Below are 20211 nucleotides of genomic sequence, written 5' to 3'. Positions count from 1 at the left end.
TAAATCAGTAGTTCAGCTCTGAGTCAGTATTTCAGAATTTAAGGTCAACTGAAAATGAAAAGTTTTGACCTGTAAACACATTCATGCCAAAGATCAGCTTGCAGAATAAAAATCTATTACATTTTTAGATGTATTTATGAAGGTCAAATCAGTTCACAATTCTCAGTCAGACTCAATTTGTGACAAAAGAAGGGGGATTTTGCCCCTCAGTAGGTGGCGGACTTTCAACTGTCGATGCCCCTAAAGGGGTAAGCAGCTGCATGTCTCAGCTCTGGGCTACAAATACAGTAAAAGCTCTGAGAGTTGAAACAGGAAATCATGAATATTGCCTGTATTTGTTAGCTAGATCTGTTTGAAAAGTATTCACCCCTTTATTTTTTTTATCAGATTAGTTTAGATCAAAACTATAGCAACATGATTTAATTTTGTGCAGTAATGTGACCATTATCTGTGAAGCTGGACATACTTCCATTTATTGTAAGTTAGACAGGAGGAATGATGAGATGAACGCAGAACAACAGGGTTCCACTCCACTGGCTGTTGGTGAATCTTGAAGGTTGGACTTAATGGAAATGGATAGAGATCAAGAAGTAAATGAATCATTTCAGCGGTTCACCTTGTATCTGTGAGATTCTCTGCTGTCTAGAGCCCTATTCGGACGGGACTAGTTTTCCAAACGACGTTTGAGTTAGAATTTTTTTCAGCCGACATCTGTCATTTCATGTATGGATTCGTACGGGACTAACATCTCTGTGTTTATTACGGAGGTGTCTGTGTTTTACATGTGGGCGTTGCACAAGACCACATGTCCAGGATGCGTGGATTGCGTATGGTCATATTTTTATATAGAACTTCTTATAAACCCACTGGAATAAATACGTTTTTCTATAATTTTCACGTTATGTAATTGACTATAGAAATGAAAGTACTCTTACATGAAACTGATATTACAGTAGCCAGTCTTAACAATTTACGTGATTTGGCTCTTCTTGTTGATTTCATTTTTTTATTTCTTCGCAGGGTAGCAAACACATTTACATCCATTATTGGTGTGCAGAGACTTGAATACCGGTGCGCTAGGCTAGGGTTAATACGGTAGTTCACGTTGACCAAAACAGACAAGAAAACGCATTTTGGAAAAAACATTTTCGGCAATCACAGACATTCGCATTCGGACGGGATTAGATTTCTCAGAGGAGTGCCGATTTTGCTGAAAAACAGTAGGTAATTTGCTCTGGAATTTTTACACAGGTCGTGTGAGAAAAAGACAGACATGGGAGATTCGGACGGGATTAAAATCACAAAGTACGTCTGTGAAACTGAAATTTCTCTAACGACCCCCTGTAAAACTAGTCCCGTCCGAATAGGGCTAAATACAAACATGACTGTGAGAAGAACTCATCATAACTTGCACTTAATTTGTGTGTTATGATTACATACACTATGTGGACACCGGTCCATTATACTTCTATGTGGTTACTGGATCTAACCAGAGGCTCAAACCAGTTCCAGCATGACAATGTTCCTGTGCACAAAGTGAGCTCCAGCAAATACTGACCTCAAGATCACTGAATATCACTGGGATGAACTGGAACGCTGACTGAACCCAGGACCTTCTCACTGTCTGATCTCACTAATGCTGTTGTAGCTAAATGATCACAAATCCCCACAACCATGCTCCAACATCTAGTGGAAACCTTCCCAGACAAACGGAGCTTATTATAACAGCAAAGGGTTTGGGACTAAATCTGGAATGAGATCAACAAGCACATGGTCGTGCGCCTGTGTACTTTTGGCCATAATACATACCTTATGTATGCGCGCCTCAGTCTAAAGGCTGGTCTTTTTTCTTTTTCCTGTAGGACGCAGGTCAGTCAGTGACGCTGCACTGTGCTGATTACAGTAAATCCACATCACCACATCGGAGTGATTCTGGTATTACAGTCAGATTATAGAATTCTTTTGAACTGAACATCACTGAACATAAGCAGTGTGTTGTACCGTGTTGGCACCAGAACCTGGCACAAAACCTGACAACGCCAACTGCTTCAAATCCCTTCTGTGACAATTTGTGTTTTATACATGATTTGTTCTAAAACAAAAAAAAAAAATCAATAGAAGAGCTGCCTCTCTTTCTGTCACTTCTTAAAATTTAAATTTTAATTTATGATTCCAGATTTTTGAGCAGTTCCATAGATCCTGGAATTGCATGTGAATATTTGTCACTCTTTCTCGGAACGTCCTCCTGCCCCTCCTCATAACTGTTACTTTGACTGTGTTCATTCCCTTTTTTCCTTTTTACTCGCTCTCCTAGCAGGAGGCAAGAGTCCCTTTGCCTGCTCCTTCTTCACCCTGTCTTCCCTCCCACCCAGCTAACTAATTAGAAGCATTCAGAAGCAACAGGCAGAAAAACAAAGTGTGACAGGCCTTCATTCTTCCCAAACATCCCGCTCCCTGACACTACCACACTCAGAATTTTTTTTCTCCTCTGTGTCTCTTTCGCCTTCTGTTTCTACCCTGTTGGATTTGTCTTACATTTCTGTTCCTCTTGACCATGTAAGAAATTTAACAAATAGAGCACTTTTGAAATGGGCTAATATCAGAGTCGGAACATTCTCTCAGAGAGGAGAATTAGAGTTAGTATTACGTGGTGTTTTTCTGAACGATTGCTGATAGTATAGTGTAAAAATGAGAACGAGCATTTTGTCGTAACACTTTACGACACTTTTCACATTTTGTCAACATTTTCAACTTATGACATTTTTTTTAATCCTTTGAGTTGATTAGAAGTTATTTTTTGGCCTCGATGAATTTGTCCGACTTCGAGGACATTTCTCATTCTTGTCACATCCCTCTTCCTTTCAGCATGCTAATTGGCTTACCTTATTAAGGAGCCATTTTCTTTTAGCATGGCTGGCTAATGCCAGGCCCTTCGTGGCCCGGGAATGTTCTCCCTGCGTGTCGAGGTCACTGAATGCTGAATAAGTAGACACCAGGAACTCTATAGACCCAAAGCACATGCATTTGCCTATTCAATTCCAGCAAACAACTACCAGTTTAGTGCTGGCTTATTTGAAGAAAAAAAAAAAATCAAGTTCATTGGCCATACTTGTTTGCCTAAGGCCTGCCCAGATACAGGTCTTGTTTAGGCACTGGCTTTTGTTGAGCTTTACAACGAAAAGAGGTTAAAGTGTGGCCAAAGATGGCCCACATGAAGAGTGCCATATAAATGCTAATTGTTTTGTTCGCATTATACTAGATGTAACAGTGTTAGCCTTGCCAACAACCTATAAACAACTGGAGAGGCACAAAGGGGCATTCTGTGGCTTTGGGACATCATTGACATGTGCAGAAAGTTGCAGAATCTCTCATGGACGTCTGGGTGTGCCTCCTGGTAATACTCTTCATTCTCTCAGCATTGAGGATTTTCTTTTCCTCGAGTTGGATTTACTTAGGACTATCCATTGAGATGGGCTCCTCCAACTACATTTATTCATTTATTAGCACATTCATTTACTATAGAAATGCACCTACTGAACGCAGTCCAGTGCAGTGCAATGCAGCTATTGACCGTAGCCACGAGTTTGCCGCTACGCACAACGATCCAGCCCTTTTTTATAGCGATGCCGGTATGATTGATGTGCTGTGCATCAAAATGGCACCCACAAATAATTTTGCTTAGTGGGGGTCTATTTACATTATTAGATGGAGGACATTGTGGACTGAAATTGATGAGCTGCAGTCAGTAGTCGTGTACTGAGAATGTCATCTGAGATTGTAGGTGTATCTGACTCGAGGGTCAGTGAAAATATGGTAGATATACTTAATAAACCGGCACTGTATTGCATCAAAAACATGGTGGTCTCAAGGCAGCTCTAGCATGAAGGCCGGACTGGGTGGTTTTGACAAGGCTAATTAGCAATAGGGCATTGGACCTCTTTTATTGTGCTATATTGTGACACATCTTGCCTTGCATGGCTGACTGTGATCAAATGTTTCACGTATATGTGTGCAGTCATCCGTTCATGCTTTCATACATTTTTCCTACAGAAACATGAGCTTGTCTTGTGTACCCAGATGTACACTTAGTCCTTCCCCCTAATTCCTTTCTCTCTCTTTCCTTCCCTTTTTGCCCACACTTACTAGCATGCTGGTGATAATCCTGTTTTGCCAGGGCCTGGCTGGGAGGGTGTTATCCAAACAGAACTCACCCTCTTTTTATCTGTCTAATCCTGGCCCTTTCTCTGCCGGTTAATGGAGCAGGCAAGGACATTAGAGATGAGGAGGGGATAAAGTAGAGCGCGTTAAACAGCAGTTTTTAGGGGATTAGGCACTGGACAACAAAGCGCACGCGGGACTGAGCTGAAGGGTGGGGGGTCGCGAGACTGGAACGGCAGCCAGCACCCGTGCTGGCAGTTCATTTTCATTGCATGGATGTGACAAGCCTGAAACATTTGGCCATGTTTGGATATATAAATCATTGAGTTACAGTCTCTTGTTCAGGAACACTTTGGGGACATTTTCCTGGCCTCGGGACACTTTTGGAAAGTTATATAGTGTGTATTAACAGCTCCTTTGTTTCTCTACACGGGTGCTGGCCCAGGTGCAGAGCTCCTCGTGCAGGCTTGCCCTACTCTGCTCCTCAGCCCACGCTAAATTATTGAGATGTTTAATTACTTCTTCTGTCAGCACCGATTAGGGGCCATATATATCATTGTTACTTTGGTGACTGTGAGTGCGCAAGCCCTCGCCTCTTTGATTACTGGGCCGCAGCAGTTCCCCGACACACCACAGTGTAATTCTTTTGCTTATGTCCAGTAGGGAAAGACTGTCTTTGGGGCTGCTGTGAGGTTTCTACCTCTGGGAAGTGGAGAGAACAGGGTTTGAGATGAAAGCTGCTTGATGAATTGATGGTGAGGTGCACTCCTGTTGCTCCCTAGCGGTTTTAACCCATTACACTTTATGAATGTTGATGTATCAATAACTCCAGGTAATGCCTCTCAGCTACAAAGATGCAGAACCTGAAAACAGACAAGACTGTAGTATAATTGTAGATAGCTGATGGTTACATTTGTGGTGAGTTATTTTTCTTTAAAAAAATAAATAAATAAAATTAAATTACACTTCAGCTATTTAAGTTCTTCTGATTTTCTTTTATTTTTTAATCCATTGGTGGTGTGAAGAGTCAAATGATACGTACAGCATTTAATTAGTCCCACTGGATATGTACAAGGCACTACCACAGTGAATCACTTTGTTCAGTAAAGAACTGCCTGTGCACTTGCTGTGCTTTCCTTTGGTTCCTGTCTCATACCCGTAACTGCACTGCCCAACCTCCTCCTCGCCCACACAAACCCCTTTTTAACATCACTCATTTCACTCAGCGTGTGTGTGTGTGTGTGTTCGTGTGTGAGCGCTTGCTCGTGCTTAGTGGGAGACTGCGGTGGTCCCTCCTTTTATTCTCTTTCCTTCCTCTCTCCCCACCTCCCCAACTTTCTAGCCCCTCACTCCCTCCTTTTCGTCCGTTCTCATCTCTGTCCCACCATTCTTTGGCCTGCTTCTTGTGTAATGGCCGAAGAATGCTGGCAGGCCCTTTAATTGGTGTGCCACAGCGCTGCCAGGTGTAGCCACTTGTCTCTTCCCCCTTGGTGAATATGCTCTGGAGGTCCGGGCCCCTTCCCCTGGCCCATTCAGCAGCCTACAATACACCTTCTTCAGACCTACGCTTTCAAAGCCCAATGCCGATTTTTAACTACTCCAGCCGGTAAATGGCATTCACATATTATTTTTTGCAAACGGTCTCCCAAAAGGAATTACCCCGCTCTCCCACCCACCCTCGAGCCCCGGTTAACCCCCTCATCCACCCCTCCAACCTCACAAGCATTCATTAGTTTTGATCTGGATTCCTGATGTGAACTCTGGCTGCTTTGTCTTGGTTCCCAGTGGGCTCTGTTTTTTAAAGTGTGTTTGTTTTTCCACAAAAAATCCTATAATCACACATGACTGGTATTTCTAATAAATTCTTCTTCGGTTTATGGTGGAAAGATCATCATCATCATCATCATCACAGTATTCTGCTTCTAGTTTGATACATACTCTGACAGAAATCTACTCCTATTTCTGGTTTGTGTCTTTGTTTCCTTTATCTATTCCATGCACCGTCACTCTTTTTTTTTGCCCTTTTCTCCATGTTTTGTACAGGTAATAGATGGGAAATTGGCTCCCTTCCTCTCTAAAGTGATCAAGTTTGCCAGTTCCCACGTGTACAGCTGCAGTCTGTGTCGAGAGAAGGGCTTCATCTGTGAGCTTTGCCACAACGGCCAGATCCTCTACCCTTTCCAAGAGAACGCCACCAAGAGGTCAGTTCCTCTTTTACATCTCTTTATGTTCCAACAACATAACTACCAATAAACGGATTTGTACAAGTCGTAACTTTAGGATTTTGGATAATGTCAAGCGCCAGAGTTCTTGCTCACGACTCCTGCTTACAAGTTATAAAAGTTTAGAATATCATATAATCTCATTATTGGCTGTTTATTGGTGGCAATAACTTTGGAACATCCACCCACACCACTGCAGTGGAATGTTCCTCATATGAGCCGGTAACAGCCAAGCTGCTTCTGTCTTGTGTTCGTCACACCCAGGGGACAGTGGTATGAAGGTGTGTTCAGTCTCCGAGCAGTGAAGGGACACCCAAGTGCTAAGGCACGGTTAATCCCCACAGCGCCTTCACTCTCAGCCCACTTCATGGCTAACTACTGATAAGATACATGCTGCACTTCACACCACTGGTGTGACATTCTTCACTTTTTTGGCACAACTGCAGTTTCACCTCTCGTGAATGCAAATGTGCTAAGAATTATGATCACTTGTTGATTAATGATGCGCTGCTATAAAAAAATAGTTTTTGTTAATAGAAATTGCTAAAGTTTATTTATCTGGATTACACTTATTGTACATTTAGTGTGTGTGTGTGTGTCTAGGTAAATTTTAATATATAGGGTTACACAATTTCTGACTGGAGACACATCTAGAGGCAAATGCACACACATCTACATCCATCAAATGAGAGGGACCATGATGGAGATATTATTTAGTTGATGGAAATAATTTGTACACTATTTAAATATGTTTCTGTTATGGCTTTGTTTTATGCAAGTCATCATTTTTAACAGTGACTAAACAAATGGTCCTAGATCCCCACTTATAAACAAATGCACTTGCCTTATTACACACCTGTTTGGATCTGTTTGTTGTGCTGTGTGCAATATGTTTGACGTTGACCTTGGCTTTATGCGTGCGTTTATAACAGGTCTATGCTCGATAGCAGGCTGTCGTGATACGGAGATGGTGTTAAGGCACTAAATACAATTGCAGCGAAAGGTGTCTGCACGCCCTGTCGTAAACGCATAAACACCTGCTTCTCCTGTACACCGTGCTCATCACCCCCATATTTTATGGTCTCTGGTCAAGAAGCTTTAGAGTAAATTCTGGAGTCTTATCAGAAGGCTCAGGTTTTTAATAGACTTTGACCTGTTTGGGCTGTATAAAAACATTGAGGAACATTTTTCAAATTCCTTAGTACCGGAAAACATTTAGTTGAGCAATGGGATGAGTTTGTGGTCACTGAAATGAACAGTTACAACATATTCAATTTTATTTTATTCTAGCAAAGACTACTAAACAGTGTCCATTTATATCCGGTAGTATTGTGGGAAGCCAGGTGTTTATCCCTCTGTGTGTGTGTGTGTGTGTGTGTGCGTGTGTGTGTGTGAGTGTGTGTGTGTGTGTGAGTGTGAGTGTGAGTGTGAGTGTGAGTGTGAGTGTGAGTGTGTGTGTGAGTGTGTGTGTGAGTGTGTGTGTGAGTGTGTGTGTGAGTGTGTGTGTGAGTGTGTGTGTGAGTGTGAGTGTGTGTGAGAGTGTGTGTGTGAGTGTGTGTGTGAGTGTGTGTGTGAGTGTGTGTGTGAGTGTGAGAGTGTGTGAGTGTGTGAGTGTGTGTGTGAGTGTGTGTGTGAGTGAGAGTGTGAGTGTGTGTGAGAGTGTGAGTGTGTGTGAGAGTGTGAGAGTGTGTGTGAGAGTGTGTGTGAGAGTGTGTGTGAGAGTGTGTGTGTGAGAGTGTGTGTGAGAGTGTGTGTGAGAGTGTGTGTGAGAGTGTGTGTGTGAGAGTGTGTGTGTGAGAGTGTGTGTGTGAGAGAGTGTGTGTGAGAGTGAGTGTGTGTGTGAGAGTGAGTGTGTGTGTGAGAGTGAGTGTGTGTGAGTGAGATGTGGTAGCCTAGTGTTTAAGGTGTTGGGCTACCAATCGGAAGGTTGTGAGTTCGATTCCTACGCCCACCAAGCTGCCACTGCTGGGCCCCTGAGCAAGGCCCTTAACACTCAATTGCTCAGTTGTATTTAAAATGAGATTAAAAAAAAAAAAAGTAAGTCGCTCTGGATAAGGGCATCTGCTAAATGCTGTAAATGTGTGTATGTGTGTGTGCTCGGTCAGGTGCGAGGGATGCGGAGCGGTGTTCCACACCGAGTGCCGGCTGCGTGCCCAGCCTTGTCCACGCTGTGTTCGTAGAGAGCTGCACAAGAAGCCATCTTCATTCTGGAAGAAGCACAACCACAGCGAGAGCCCCGACGACGACTGCTGCTTCGAGCTGGACACCTGAGCTCAAGCTCGGATTGCGAGGGAGCCCCCCCTCCCACCTGGGCCTGTTTTACTGACCAACAGCCAACTGCGGCTGAGTTTCTGCATGTGCGCTTCCAGGACTTACTACACGCCGTCTCAGTGAGCCCTGTAGAAGAGCTCTGTGTTTGTCGACAAGGAAAAGAAGGGTCTTTTTGTTTGTTTTTCAGTCCTCTCTTTCTTTCTCTCTTTCTGTCTTTCCCTTAACCCTCCCTCCCTTCCTCCTTCTCTGTCGCTTTTTCCTTCTCTCCTCCTCTCACCTGAGAGATAGGGGGCACGCAGACAATACTTCAGTCCCTGAAGAGGAGAGGTTTCATAATGATACCAATTTGCCCTCTCCTTTCATCTACCAAATGACAGCCGGGCCAACCGGCAAATGCGGAACCGAGTGGAGTACTCTCTCATGCTAGCGTGTAAACACACTCGAGCAGTCTGACACAAAATAATGCAGTCTCTGAAAATCCAAGACTAAATCATTTTCTCTGCACAACAGAGCATCTAATCCATTAATGGCCACGCTACGATCGGATGTTGAAAATCTCATCTAGTAGGAAAAAGTCTTAGAAGTTAGTATTCAACCTATAGACGCAAACATCCGCATTACCCTCGACTGTCTTCCTCTCTGCATTCCTGCACAACTTCTGTGAGCAGTCAATTTAGAACAGGACAATATACGAACAGCGTTTCTTACACTGTTTAGTTGCATACAGTGGAGAAAGCTTGGTGCCATAATTACCACTGGACCGAGGACTAAGCCTTGGGGAACCCCCTGTTTTGTTTTTTTTTTTTGTTTTTTTTTTAAAGAGGAATTTAGAAACATAATCTCACGCACTCGAGACATGCACAATGGTTTGGACTCCTATGAAGTGACTCTTGGCTTATTTGAGTCAAAGGCAACGCTCGCTCAGAGAGGTTGGCATCTCATCCTGTACAGCTGGAACTGAAGTTTATTGCTGCTCAGTGCCACTGCCTATATGCAGCTGAGCCACGTTCCCTTTGCCAACCGCTGGCTTTTTGATTACAAACTACCCTGAGCCACAAGCTCCCAAATTATAGTCCAGAGCACTGGGGCTTTGTTTAGCATTGGTAGACCCAGTTCAACAAGGATGGCGGAGTAAACCCGCCCGCTGACGGGCTCGTTACTCACGTTGTCCACCCCTACCGCAGGATTGGATCAATATCAGTCGCTCGTCTCACTGGGTGTGCATTCACACTCCATTTTCCGGCTACTTGAACTAAGCACTGGCAATAATATCACTCATTTTGCTTTTTTTTTGCTGCCTTATTTGACCTCTTGGTTCTCATCATCGTTTCCAAAGGGACAGTGATTTGACAATGCACAACGACACATGCTTTCGCTTGAATTTCTGTTTTTCTTTTCCTATGCAAATTAGATAGGCTAAGTGACCTTTTTCTTGCGCTTAAAAAATCCCCCAAACTTCTGATCCCCCCTCCACTTTTATTTTCCTTCTTCAAGCATGAAGGTGAGATCAGGATCAGATTTCAGGCACCGTACCAGTAATGTAAAAGCTTTCGGTGTAATTCTTGTTTTTTTTTTTTTTTTTTTTTTTTTTCTTGATTCTGAAGGATAACATTATTTATTGTTCTGGCTTGCAGTGATGAAGGATAGTTAACGGCTAAAGGACTTAGACATGGAGTTTTCCCCCTGTTACAGAGAAGCAGCTAGGCCAAACTTTAAGTATACATTTTTATTGCGCTGAATTCTTTTTATTTGTTTACTGGTTTGTAAAAATGTTTACATCATGTATTTCACACAGAGCAGCTTCTTTGTGTTTTTTTTTTGTTTGTTTTTTTCGTTTTTGTCATTTGCACCAAACGAGTACACGTGTTTACTTTGAATAGACTTGAAGGAAATGGGCGGACGTTGGTTGGTGGTTACTAGACTGTAGAATTTGTGTGCCACTTGTTAATAATTGTTCCTAATTTGACTGTATTAATCAAACCTCTTTCTCATATACACTTTGCCTGCCTTAAACTAAAAGCCAGTACATCTACCTGTTGATAACGATCTGGTATTGTACCTTAGTAATACAGTTTGTTGGGGATGAATAGGTTCTCATCGTCTAATCTGTAGTTCAGACTGAAACTTCCTTAATTGTTGATTGTACAGAGTTTTTGATTATTAGACCCACCTCTTTTGCTGAAATCGGTAGCAAAATTTGGCAGTTTGACACTGGCAGTTTGAATATCTGCTGTACGACAAAGCCTGTTTTGGGTCTTTTACAGCATCCGGCACGGTTAATGCGTTTGAATTGAGAGATTGCTGGTTGTGAATACTCTGATGAGCAGACTTGTACTAGTTAGTCAGTAAGTTGAGCTTCCTTAATAACACTGATGACAAATTGCAGGAAAAAAAAAACACTCGATCACTAGAACAGATTCAGTGCAGCTTGGCAGAGATTCTCTGAATCTGTACTGGAGTGATTTAGCAATTGATGACGATTATGATGATGATAATGATGTCACATCTAAAATCGATCATAGGTGTCCAGTTGGATTGAGATCTGGTAAGTTTTAGGGCTTTATCTTATGATTTACATCCTCAACAAACCATACAGTGAGTTTTCGTGATCTGTAAATGTAGGCGGAGTCATCCTGGAAGAGACCACACCTATCAGGACAGAAAAGTTAGGATAAACAGCTGATGATTAGCTGCCAGCAGAACTTTGCCACCATTTTTTTTTTTCATTTAATTTGTCACCGATTTTTATCTTAGCTCCCGGATTCCTATTCTTTGCTTTTTGTTTCATTTCTGTCCATAAATGTTTGCTCGTAGCCTGACGTGAAGTTGTTCCACAAATAGTACAACCTGTAATAGTATTATTGATTAGTCTGGAATTGAACTTATTAGCACTGTTGTAAAGTTATCTTCAGGGATTTTAAACACTGAAAATGGTGATACTGAAAGAGGAAAAATAAGGGAACAGATATAAGTGGAAGTACTTTCATTCCTTTTTGTACAACAAAACCTATTTGTACATCGTTATTACATTTGAAATGTGATCATCTTACAGTTTTAGCCACCCTGCTGTTCTCTGTTGTATATAATTCAATGATCCGTATCAGCAGTTGATTAAAGCAGTATTTATTATATTTATGTTCTATTTATCTTCGACTGTATCCATGCCTGATTCTGCTTGTTCTTCCCATTCTGTCATCCTACATCCAAAAACTTGACACCACGGACAGCCTCTTATGCAAATATATAAAAAAAAAAATCGTAGTGTTTCTCTATTGGTTGCTTTTTTTTTTTTGTCACTGATACCAATAAAGTAAGTTACCTAACAAGTCTAAGTTGTTTTTCTGTGAAGAGTTTAAGTGTAGCCTGGCTGAAGTCCAGGTTCAGTGGAAAAACTACAACTGGGTCTGATTGTGCTTTCTTTCCTGATCCAGGTCCAAGGTGAGTTTGGGATCTGGATGGAACAAATGCATCACTGCCTACGTCCGGGGCTTATAAACTGCCCTGGCAATAATAGGGTCCAAATACTGACTCATTCACTAATCCCAAATTAAAAACCACAAGCTTGTATTGGGTTTTTGACTTGTCAGAGACCGCAGCATGAGGCTTGTAATTTTTTTTTGTAAGCCGATGCATTGTGGAGACGGCTGCAGTTCCACATGGATTCGGGGATATATTCGTCCTGAGAAATAAACCCGGTCTCCGAGTCCTGTTTTCTTTTCATTTCATTTTATTTTTTGAATATGATGAAGGATTTGCTGTGTAAAGATTAGTAGATCACATGGTGTGCTGTGATTGGGAAAATAATCTACAGCCCAGGATGGTAGCCTGATGAGATGGTGTTATGGTTGCCATCCTGAAGTGTTTTATTTCACTTATACCACAGTAGTACGCCTTGTTGATGTCAGAACAGCCGGACTAGTTAGAGCTGACAGAAAAGCTGCACTAGCTCAGATAACCTCTCTGTACATTGTGAATAGAGAAGCATTTCAGAGCTTGTCGAACCTTGAGGTGGATGAGCAACAACATGAGGACCATTTTAGGTTCCAGTTTGGTCAGTCACCAACACTGTACAGTAAAAGACGGGAAAAACCTAGCCTCGTCTGATGAATCTGGATTTGTGCAGAGACTCACAGATGTTAGGGTCTGAATTTGGCACCAGCATGAATCTATGGATAAACCAACTTCCCTTGTGTCAACGGCCCAGGCTGGTGGAGGTGGTGTAATAGTGAGGGGAATGTTTTCTAGGCACACTTTAGCTCTATTTGACTTTTGTTGCTGAACATGTGAATCTCTTCATAGCCACAATTTACTATCTTCTAACAGCTGCTTCCAGCATGATGATGCACAGGATGTCACAAAGCAAAAGTCGTCCCAAATTGGATTCATGACCGTGACAATGAGTTCAGTGGTTCTGAATCCAGTAGATCACATTTGCGATGTGGTAGAACAGGAGATTCACAGCATGAAAGTGCTCCTGAAAAATTCTGCTGGAATCATGTGATACAATCATCTCAACATGGACCAAATCTCAATGAAGGTTTCAACATCTTGTGGAATCCAGACCATGAAGAATTGAGGTTGTTTTGAGAATAAAAGTGAAGCTCTACCCAGTATTAGTGTATTGTTCATAATAAAGTGCTCTGTAAGTGTATATATAGAAGCTGTAAACAGTCATTCCTTCACCATCCTCTCTTTTTTCCTTTTGAAGTCTGTAAGACAAAAAAAGTAGAAACAGCTATTTTATGTTACAGAGAAGCCACAACCCCAAAAGAAGGCGGCTGCCTTGAAGAGTCGCCTGTAGCGGAAAATCTCTTGACCATCACAAAGCACTGACAACTTCCAGAAATGTTCGATAAACATCTTACAAAAAAACTTCATCAAACCTTTCTTTCTTTCTTTCTTCTCTTCCTTCCTTCCTTCCTTGATTTCTTCCTTCCAATCCCTACTTCCTATCCCTTCCATCCTTTCCTTCCTTCCACATCTTTTTTCTTCCTTCCATATCTTTCCTTCCTTCCTTCCTTCCTTCCTTCTCTCTCTTTCTCTTCCTCTCTCTCGTTTCCTCCATCCCATCCTTTCCTTCCTTCCTTCCTTCCTTCTCTCTCTCTCTCTCTCTCTCTCTCTCTCTCTCTCTCTCTCTCTCTCTCTCTCTCTCTCTCATTTATTCCATCTCTTCCTTTCCCTCATTATCTCTCTCCCTTCCTTCCTTCCTTCCTTCCTTCCTTCCTTCCTTCCTTCTTTCTTTCCTTCCTTCTTTCCTGCCTGCGCTCTCTCTCATTTATTCCATCCCTTCCTTTCCCTCTCTCTCTCTCTCTCTCTCTCTCTCTCTCTCTCTCTCTCTCTCTCTCTCTCTCTCTCTCTCTTCCATCCCTTCCTTTCCTTCATTCTCTCTCTCTCTCTCTCTCTCTCTCTCTCTCTCTCTCTCTCTCTCTCTCTCTCTCTCTCATTTATTCCATCCCTTCCTTTCCCTCATCCTTCTTTCCTTCCTTCCTTCCTTCCTTCCTGCCTTCCTTCCTTCCTTCCTTCCTTCTTTCCTGCCTGCCCTCTCTCTCTCTCTCTCTCTCTCTCTCTCTCTCTCTCTCTCTCTCTCTCTCTCTCTCTCTCTCTCTCTCTCTTTTATTCCATCCCTTCCTTTCCCTCATTCTCTCTCTTCCTTCCTTCCTTCCTTCCTTCCTTCCTTCCTTCCTTCCATCCTTCCTTTCTTCTTTCCTGCCGGCCCCCCCCCTCTCTCTGTTTTCTCTCTCATTTATTCCATCCCTTCCTTTCCCTCATTCTCTCTCTTCCTTCCTTCCTTCCTTCCTTCCTTCCTTCCTTCCTTCCTTCCTTCTTTCCTTCCTTCTTTCCTGCCTGCCCTCTCTCTCTCTCTCTCTCTCTCTCTCTCTCTCTCTCTCTCTCTCTCTGTTTTCTCTCTCATTTATTCCATCCCTTCCTTTCCCTCATTCTCTCTCTTCCTTCCTTCCTTCCTTCCTTCCTGCCTGCCCCCCCCCTCTCATTTCTTCCATCCCTTCCTTTCCTTCATTCTCTCTCTCTCTTCCTTCCTTCCTTCCTTCCTTCCAACTCCATTAAAGGTTTTAGGTTTTGGAGCTCAGTCCCTGTGAATGAGTTGTTACTGTAGAAGCTTAAACATATTAGAACATTAATACACACAGCCTGACCTGCTGTACTGCTTTCAATGAAAAGGATTTTTTTTTTTTCAGATTTAAGAATTGAGAAATGAATTGAAAAATATAAATGACTTCATGGATTCTGTTATCACTGAATTCAGAACCCTTGAGGTACAACACAAATACCACTTCATCCAGCTCTGCCTTTTTTGTTAACAGTAAACCGGTGGTTGATCACACACATGCTTCTCCTGTCAGGTTTATTTTAACTTTGCCCCCACCATCTTCTCCCTTTTTCCTCCCCTCAAGCAACAATTTGTCCCAGCCTAAGAGAGCTCTAAAGCTCTGTCTCTGACACAGTAATCCACCAGGATCTAGCCTCCGCCGATGGGCCGGAACATGCCTAACCCTGAGTGTGTGTGTTCTCCATAAGGCAAAGCTATTGGTTGTTTTCAGCGTCTCCTTAGAAATAAGGCACTCCGCTGATCCCACACTACATTAAGTTCTTAGTGTTTGACAGGTCCTGGTTGAAGGTACACTGGCTCATCTCTTTTTAAATCCGTCCCGTCACACACATCTGTACCCCTTGTGTGTTTTTGCCTGTTGTGGTAAGACGTCTTCATGCCAAGAAGTTGCCTTTTGTCTTGGTACAATAAGGTCCTTCTTATGTGGATTTGTTTTTGCGTCGGATTTACATTCAAAAACTTGTCGTGTTTGGTAGTCAGTGACATCTAGGGGACATGAGCAATGAAAAGTGAGCTTAGATCCAGTCTGCTGTTTCCTGTAATGATTTCACAGTGTCTCTTTACCTCAGATAATACACAAAGGTGTGGAAAAAAGAGTAAACAAGTCTCAGTATTCATGTGTGTTCATTGCCAAATGCTGTAAATGTAATATATATTTTATTGTAGTGTAAAGTATAAGTGTGTGTGTGTGTATGTTGGGCCTGACTCATTTGGCTGTGATTTGTATTGAGGAGAGGCTAAACTGGACCAGAGTGTCGGCTCGGCTTAATTGTCGTCACCAATTAGTGCATTGTCGGCAGCCACAATGGCTCCAGTGTAGCGAGGGAAACATTGTGCTTTGTGCTTCTCCAGTGGCCCACACGGCAGTCAAGACTCATTTAGGGCCCTGACAACACGGGCCCCCGAAATGCCAGAGTGGGGTGAGACGCACAACAAAAGAGCATTTTGAGGATGAAAAGATGACGGAGGGGTAGACGGGAAATAATGAGGACGTGAGACAGAATGCGCAAGTTGAACTCTGGGGAAACAAGCGGTTGAACATCAGTTAAATCCCCCACCTCGTACTGTACACACTGACTCACGGACATGGACAGTGTCCCCTCTGACGTCCACCTGCTAGGAACGTTGACCTACATCAACACTGAGTAACACATCAGTAGCAGCAGCAGCAGCCATCAGCTATCAGAACAGATCTCATGCACGGTCAATGACTTTCCTCTGCTTTGTGCTTTCTGTTGTTTCGGGATTAGTCACTACATTTCCAGAATTTATTGTTACAGGACAACAAAAAGACAGAACTGTGCCGCTTTAATGTATAAATATAGAATAAATATGTGTTTGTATATAACAAAAAGTAAAGACACGCTGTAATTATCTTCTTAATAGCTGAAATGGAACTGGTCATGGTGATTCGCCTGCACATTAACATCAACTGTGTAATCTGTTCCACTTTGTCAGCAGATGTTATCTCACTCGCCGTCTGTCTTTAAACATTAAGACATAATAACCTGCTTTGAAACCTTCACACACGCCAGCTCAGACATTAACGATGTAGAAAGAAAAGGAAAGAAAAACAGGGGAGGAGAGCTCTTAAGTAATTACACTTCATTACGATTCTTTATTAGATTCAGTATCATTTCAGGGGATTTGTACTTTACCTGTATATTTGATCACTAATGTTCATTAAATAATTACACTGAAATAAAAAAAATGACGTAGAAATATTTCATTTCTTTAATATAATTTTTTTTTTTACTTTGCCCTGAAATCTGTTGCAACAGTTTGCCTGAATCCTACAATCATCTTTATCTGAAGACAGCATGCATCTTTTATATTATATTTTTTTATATTTCATTATTTTTCAGTTTACACTATTATAATTTCATTAAAATCATTTAAATAAAATCATTGTTAGAAATAAACAAAATAGAAATTTACATAGTAATTCATTTTAAATAATTACATGCTTTTTATTTCATTTTAAATAATTAAATTCTTCATTTTAAATTATGGTTTGGTTTTTATTATTTAAAACAAGATTAAATGAAAATGGTTTAATGAAATTAAATGAACAATGTTTTACGAATTCAAACAAACTTTGAAAGATGCTTGAATTTAGTTAAATGAAATTGTAAGAAAAGGCACAAACACAAATCCAACCCTGTAGTTTAACCTTAACCTCCTTAACTAAACGAACAAAACAAATGATTTTGTCTTTTTTTGTTGTTGTTGTTGTTGTTGTTCTTTTGAATACTTGAACAAATTTACATTTCTGCACTCTGTTAACCTTCACTGTCGTTTAAATTTGAACTGCTGCTTCACTTTTTCATTGAGAGACGCTTTGAATTTGACGCTTTGATTAAAATTATTTTATTTCAACAGAATTATTGTGGGGTTTGTTTTCACACCTTAAGATGATTTCCCACAGAGGTTTTTCATAAAGCTGTCACGTATTCTTTTTTTTGTACAGGGCTTACTCCTAATATACACCTCTATTATGGGAAAAAAGTCATGTGACCAGTGACAATATTAGGAAAATAATGTTGCTTAGTCTTGAACAAATTCCAGTTTAATAAGATACAGAAATAACAAATAAACACATGATGTGAAAGCCATCAAACGGCTAAGTATTTATTTATTTTACATTTTTTTTCAAATTTAACTTATTTGTTTAGCGCTTTTAACAATTCACATTGTCTCAAAGCAGCTTTACAGAAGTATAGAAACAGAATAAAAATTGTAAAGTTTAATATGAAGTTATTATTTATGTCTAACTTTTATCCCCTAATGAACAAGTTAAAGGTGACGATGATGAGGAAAAACTCCCTGAGAAGATATGATGAAGAAACCTTGAGAGGAACCAGACTCAGAAGGGAACCTCATCCTCATTTGAGTGTCACTGGGCAGGAAATAATGTCAATGTAAATAATGTCCTTTCTACAACAGTTTGTAGTTGTGTGTGTGTGTGTGTGTGTGTGTGTGTCTGTGTGTGTGTGTGTGTGTGTGTGTGTGTTAGGTTCTGGATCTTCTGCATTCTCACTTTGCTGTTACTAAAAATACAAAATGTCAACAGGTGAGATAGAAAAGATAAATAGGAAATGGTTCAAATTTGCTAAACTAAATCAGATCTCTTTGTACACACGCATCTGTGTGTGTGTGTGTGTGTGTGTGTGTGTGTGTGTGCGTTCACCATACACAGGACAAGAGGGTGGATACAGATAAAGCCTATTGTGCAGACACCTGTACAGACATGCAGAGCGTCCAGAGAGAGAAAGACCAAGCTGGAAATGGGTCAGCATGTCTGCATACACATCACACAACACAAAACATGTGAACCACACCTTAGCAAGCCTCTGACTCACAGCACCATGCCATTAACACACACTCACACACACAAAAGTTGAACGCTTCACTGGTGCTGAACAGTGAGTTCTCGTCAATGCAGAATGAACAGCTCCGAATAAAAAGCCCAAACATGTTCCACAGAAAAACTCCATTCATTCCCATCCTCACTGAATTGTCCTGTCACTCACAATTGATCTTACGTACTCCACCTTTTTTTGTTTGATTTATGATGGTGACAGAACTGCCAGGTCGGACAGATCGGGTTACCGTAGGCTCGACCTGAGAACCCAAAACATAATAACAGAAACATCCTGAGATCTTTGTGGGTGAGGATACACACTGGTGAGTGAGTCCTAGCAGGCCTGTGGAATGTAGTTGTCTCTATTTGCTCTCATCTGTCAGTGTGGGGTTGTTGTTTAATCAGAGTAATCTGAGTGTTAACAGGCAATAGAGACTCCAGGCTGAGCGGTTAGGTCACACAGCATCACACACACACAGACACACACACACACACACCCTGTGAGACCTTTGGACCTGAAGAGTACTGTTAGCATAGTGAATCAACAAACACACACACACATACACACACACACACACAGAATAATTCCAAAACAACTCTCAGTGATTCCCGAGTGACTCTACAAGCAAAAGCTTCGTGTATCTGCTCATTGTGGTTACGGCAAATACATTACTGTCATATAAGCTCTATTTTAGGAGCCAGAAAAACAAGCTGTCCTCCATCCCCAGTGTAAGATGACATTAAACATATGCTTGAGAGTAATTTTTCTGTTACACTTGGTGGACATTTTGCAGAAAATATGTTTTTCAACAATCTATGAAACAGTGGAAGTAGCAGGACCGATTAAACGTTACATTAAGCCAAAGATTTAAAATAAATAGTCAAGGCTTTCTTTTAACGTGACCTTCTTGCCAATTCTTTCACTGTTATATTGGCACAAATAAAACGTAAAATTACCACACAAAAAAATAAAATAAATAAAAGTTTAACATTTATTCATTCATTCATCTTCTACCGCTTATCCGAACTACCTCGGGTCACGGGGAGCCTGTGCCTATCTCAGGCGTCATCGGGCATCAAGGCAGGATACACCCTGGACGGAGTGCCAACCCATCGCAGGGCACACACACACACTCTCATTCACTCACACAATCACACACTAGGGACAATTTTCCAGAGATGCCAATCAACCTACCATGCATGTCTTTGGACCGGGGGAGGAAACCGGAGTACCCGGAGGAAACCCCCGAGGCACGGGGAGAACATGCAAACTCCACACACACAAGGTGGAGGCGGGAATCGAACCCCGACCCTGGAGGTGTGAGGCGAACGTGCTAACCACTAAGCCTCCCAGTTTAACATTTATATTTATATATATATATATATATATATATATATATTTTTTTTTTGTTTAATTATAATTTCCTTCCCCACTCATAATGGTAGTTAAGTAGCACAATTACATAGAACAATAATTAACACTGGTGGCACAGGAATATGGGTGTGTGTTGTTTGTTTTGTGTGTATTGGTTGGAGGTTCTGGTGTTGCACCGTCACAGCTCCAGGATCCCCAGTTTGATCCTGAGCTCAGGTTCCTGTCTCGGTTATAGGTTCTTCTCTGGTTTCCTTCTTCCTTCCTCATCTGTAAGAATCAGTGTGAATGTGTGTGTATATGTGGTGCTTTGCAATAAACTGGTGTCCCATATAGGGTGAATTCTCCCACCTTGTTCCCAGTGTTACCAGAATAGTCTGCAGATCCCCTGCTACACCGATCCGCATCATGTGCTTACTGAAGATATGTTGGAAAGCTCAACTACATTCACAGGTACATTGGTAACACTTGACCTTTT

At 41.6% G+C, this 20211-nt stretch overlaps 1 protein-coding gene across 2 annotated transcripts in view; it reads left to right on the top strand.

Annotated features, from left to right (window-relative positions):
- The window catches only part of plekhm3 (pleckstrin homology domain containing, family M, member 3), a 43061-nt gene extending 31090 nt beyond the window's left edge, over positions 1 to 11971 (top strand). For both annotated transcript variants that reach the window (XM_060875947.1, XM_060875946.1), the window contains 2 exons: positions 6202 to 6359; positions 8486 to 11971. In XM_060875947.1, the coding sequence (XP_060731930.1) occupies positions 6202 to 6359; positions 8486 to 8651 (324 nt within the window). In that variant the 3' untranslated portion in view covers positions 8652 to 11971. The remainder of the gene's footprint in view (positions 1 to 6201; positions 6360 to 8485) is intronic.
- Positions 11972 to 20211: the final 8240 nt, after the last annotated feature.

The sequence above is a fragment of the Tachysurus vachellii genome, chromosome 8 (genome assembly GCF_030014155.1).
Source record: "Tachysurus vachellii isolate PV-2020 chromosome 8, HZAU_Pvac_v1, whole genome shotgun sequence".
Taxonomy (NCBI): domain Eukaryota; kingdom Metazoa; phylum Chordata; class Actinopteri; order Siluriformes; family Bagridae; genus Tachysurus; species Tachysurus vachellii.
This window is presented reverse-complemented; position numbering and strand designations above follow the sequence as displayed.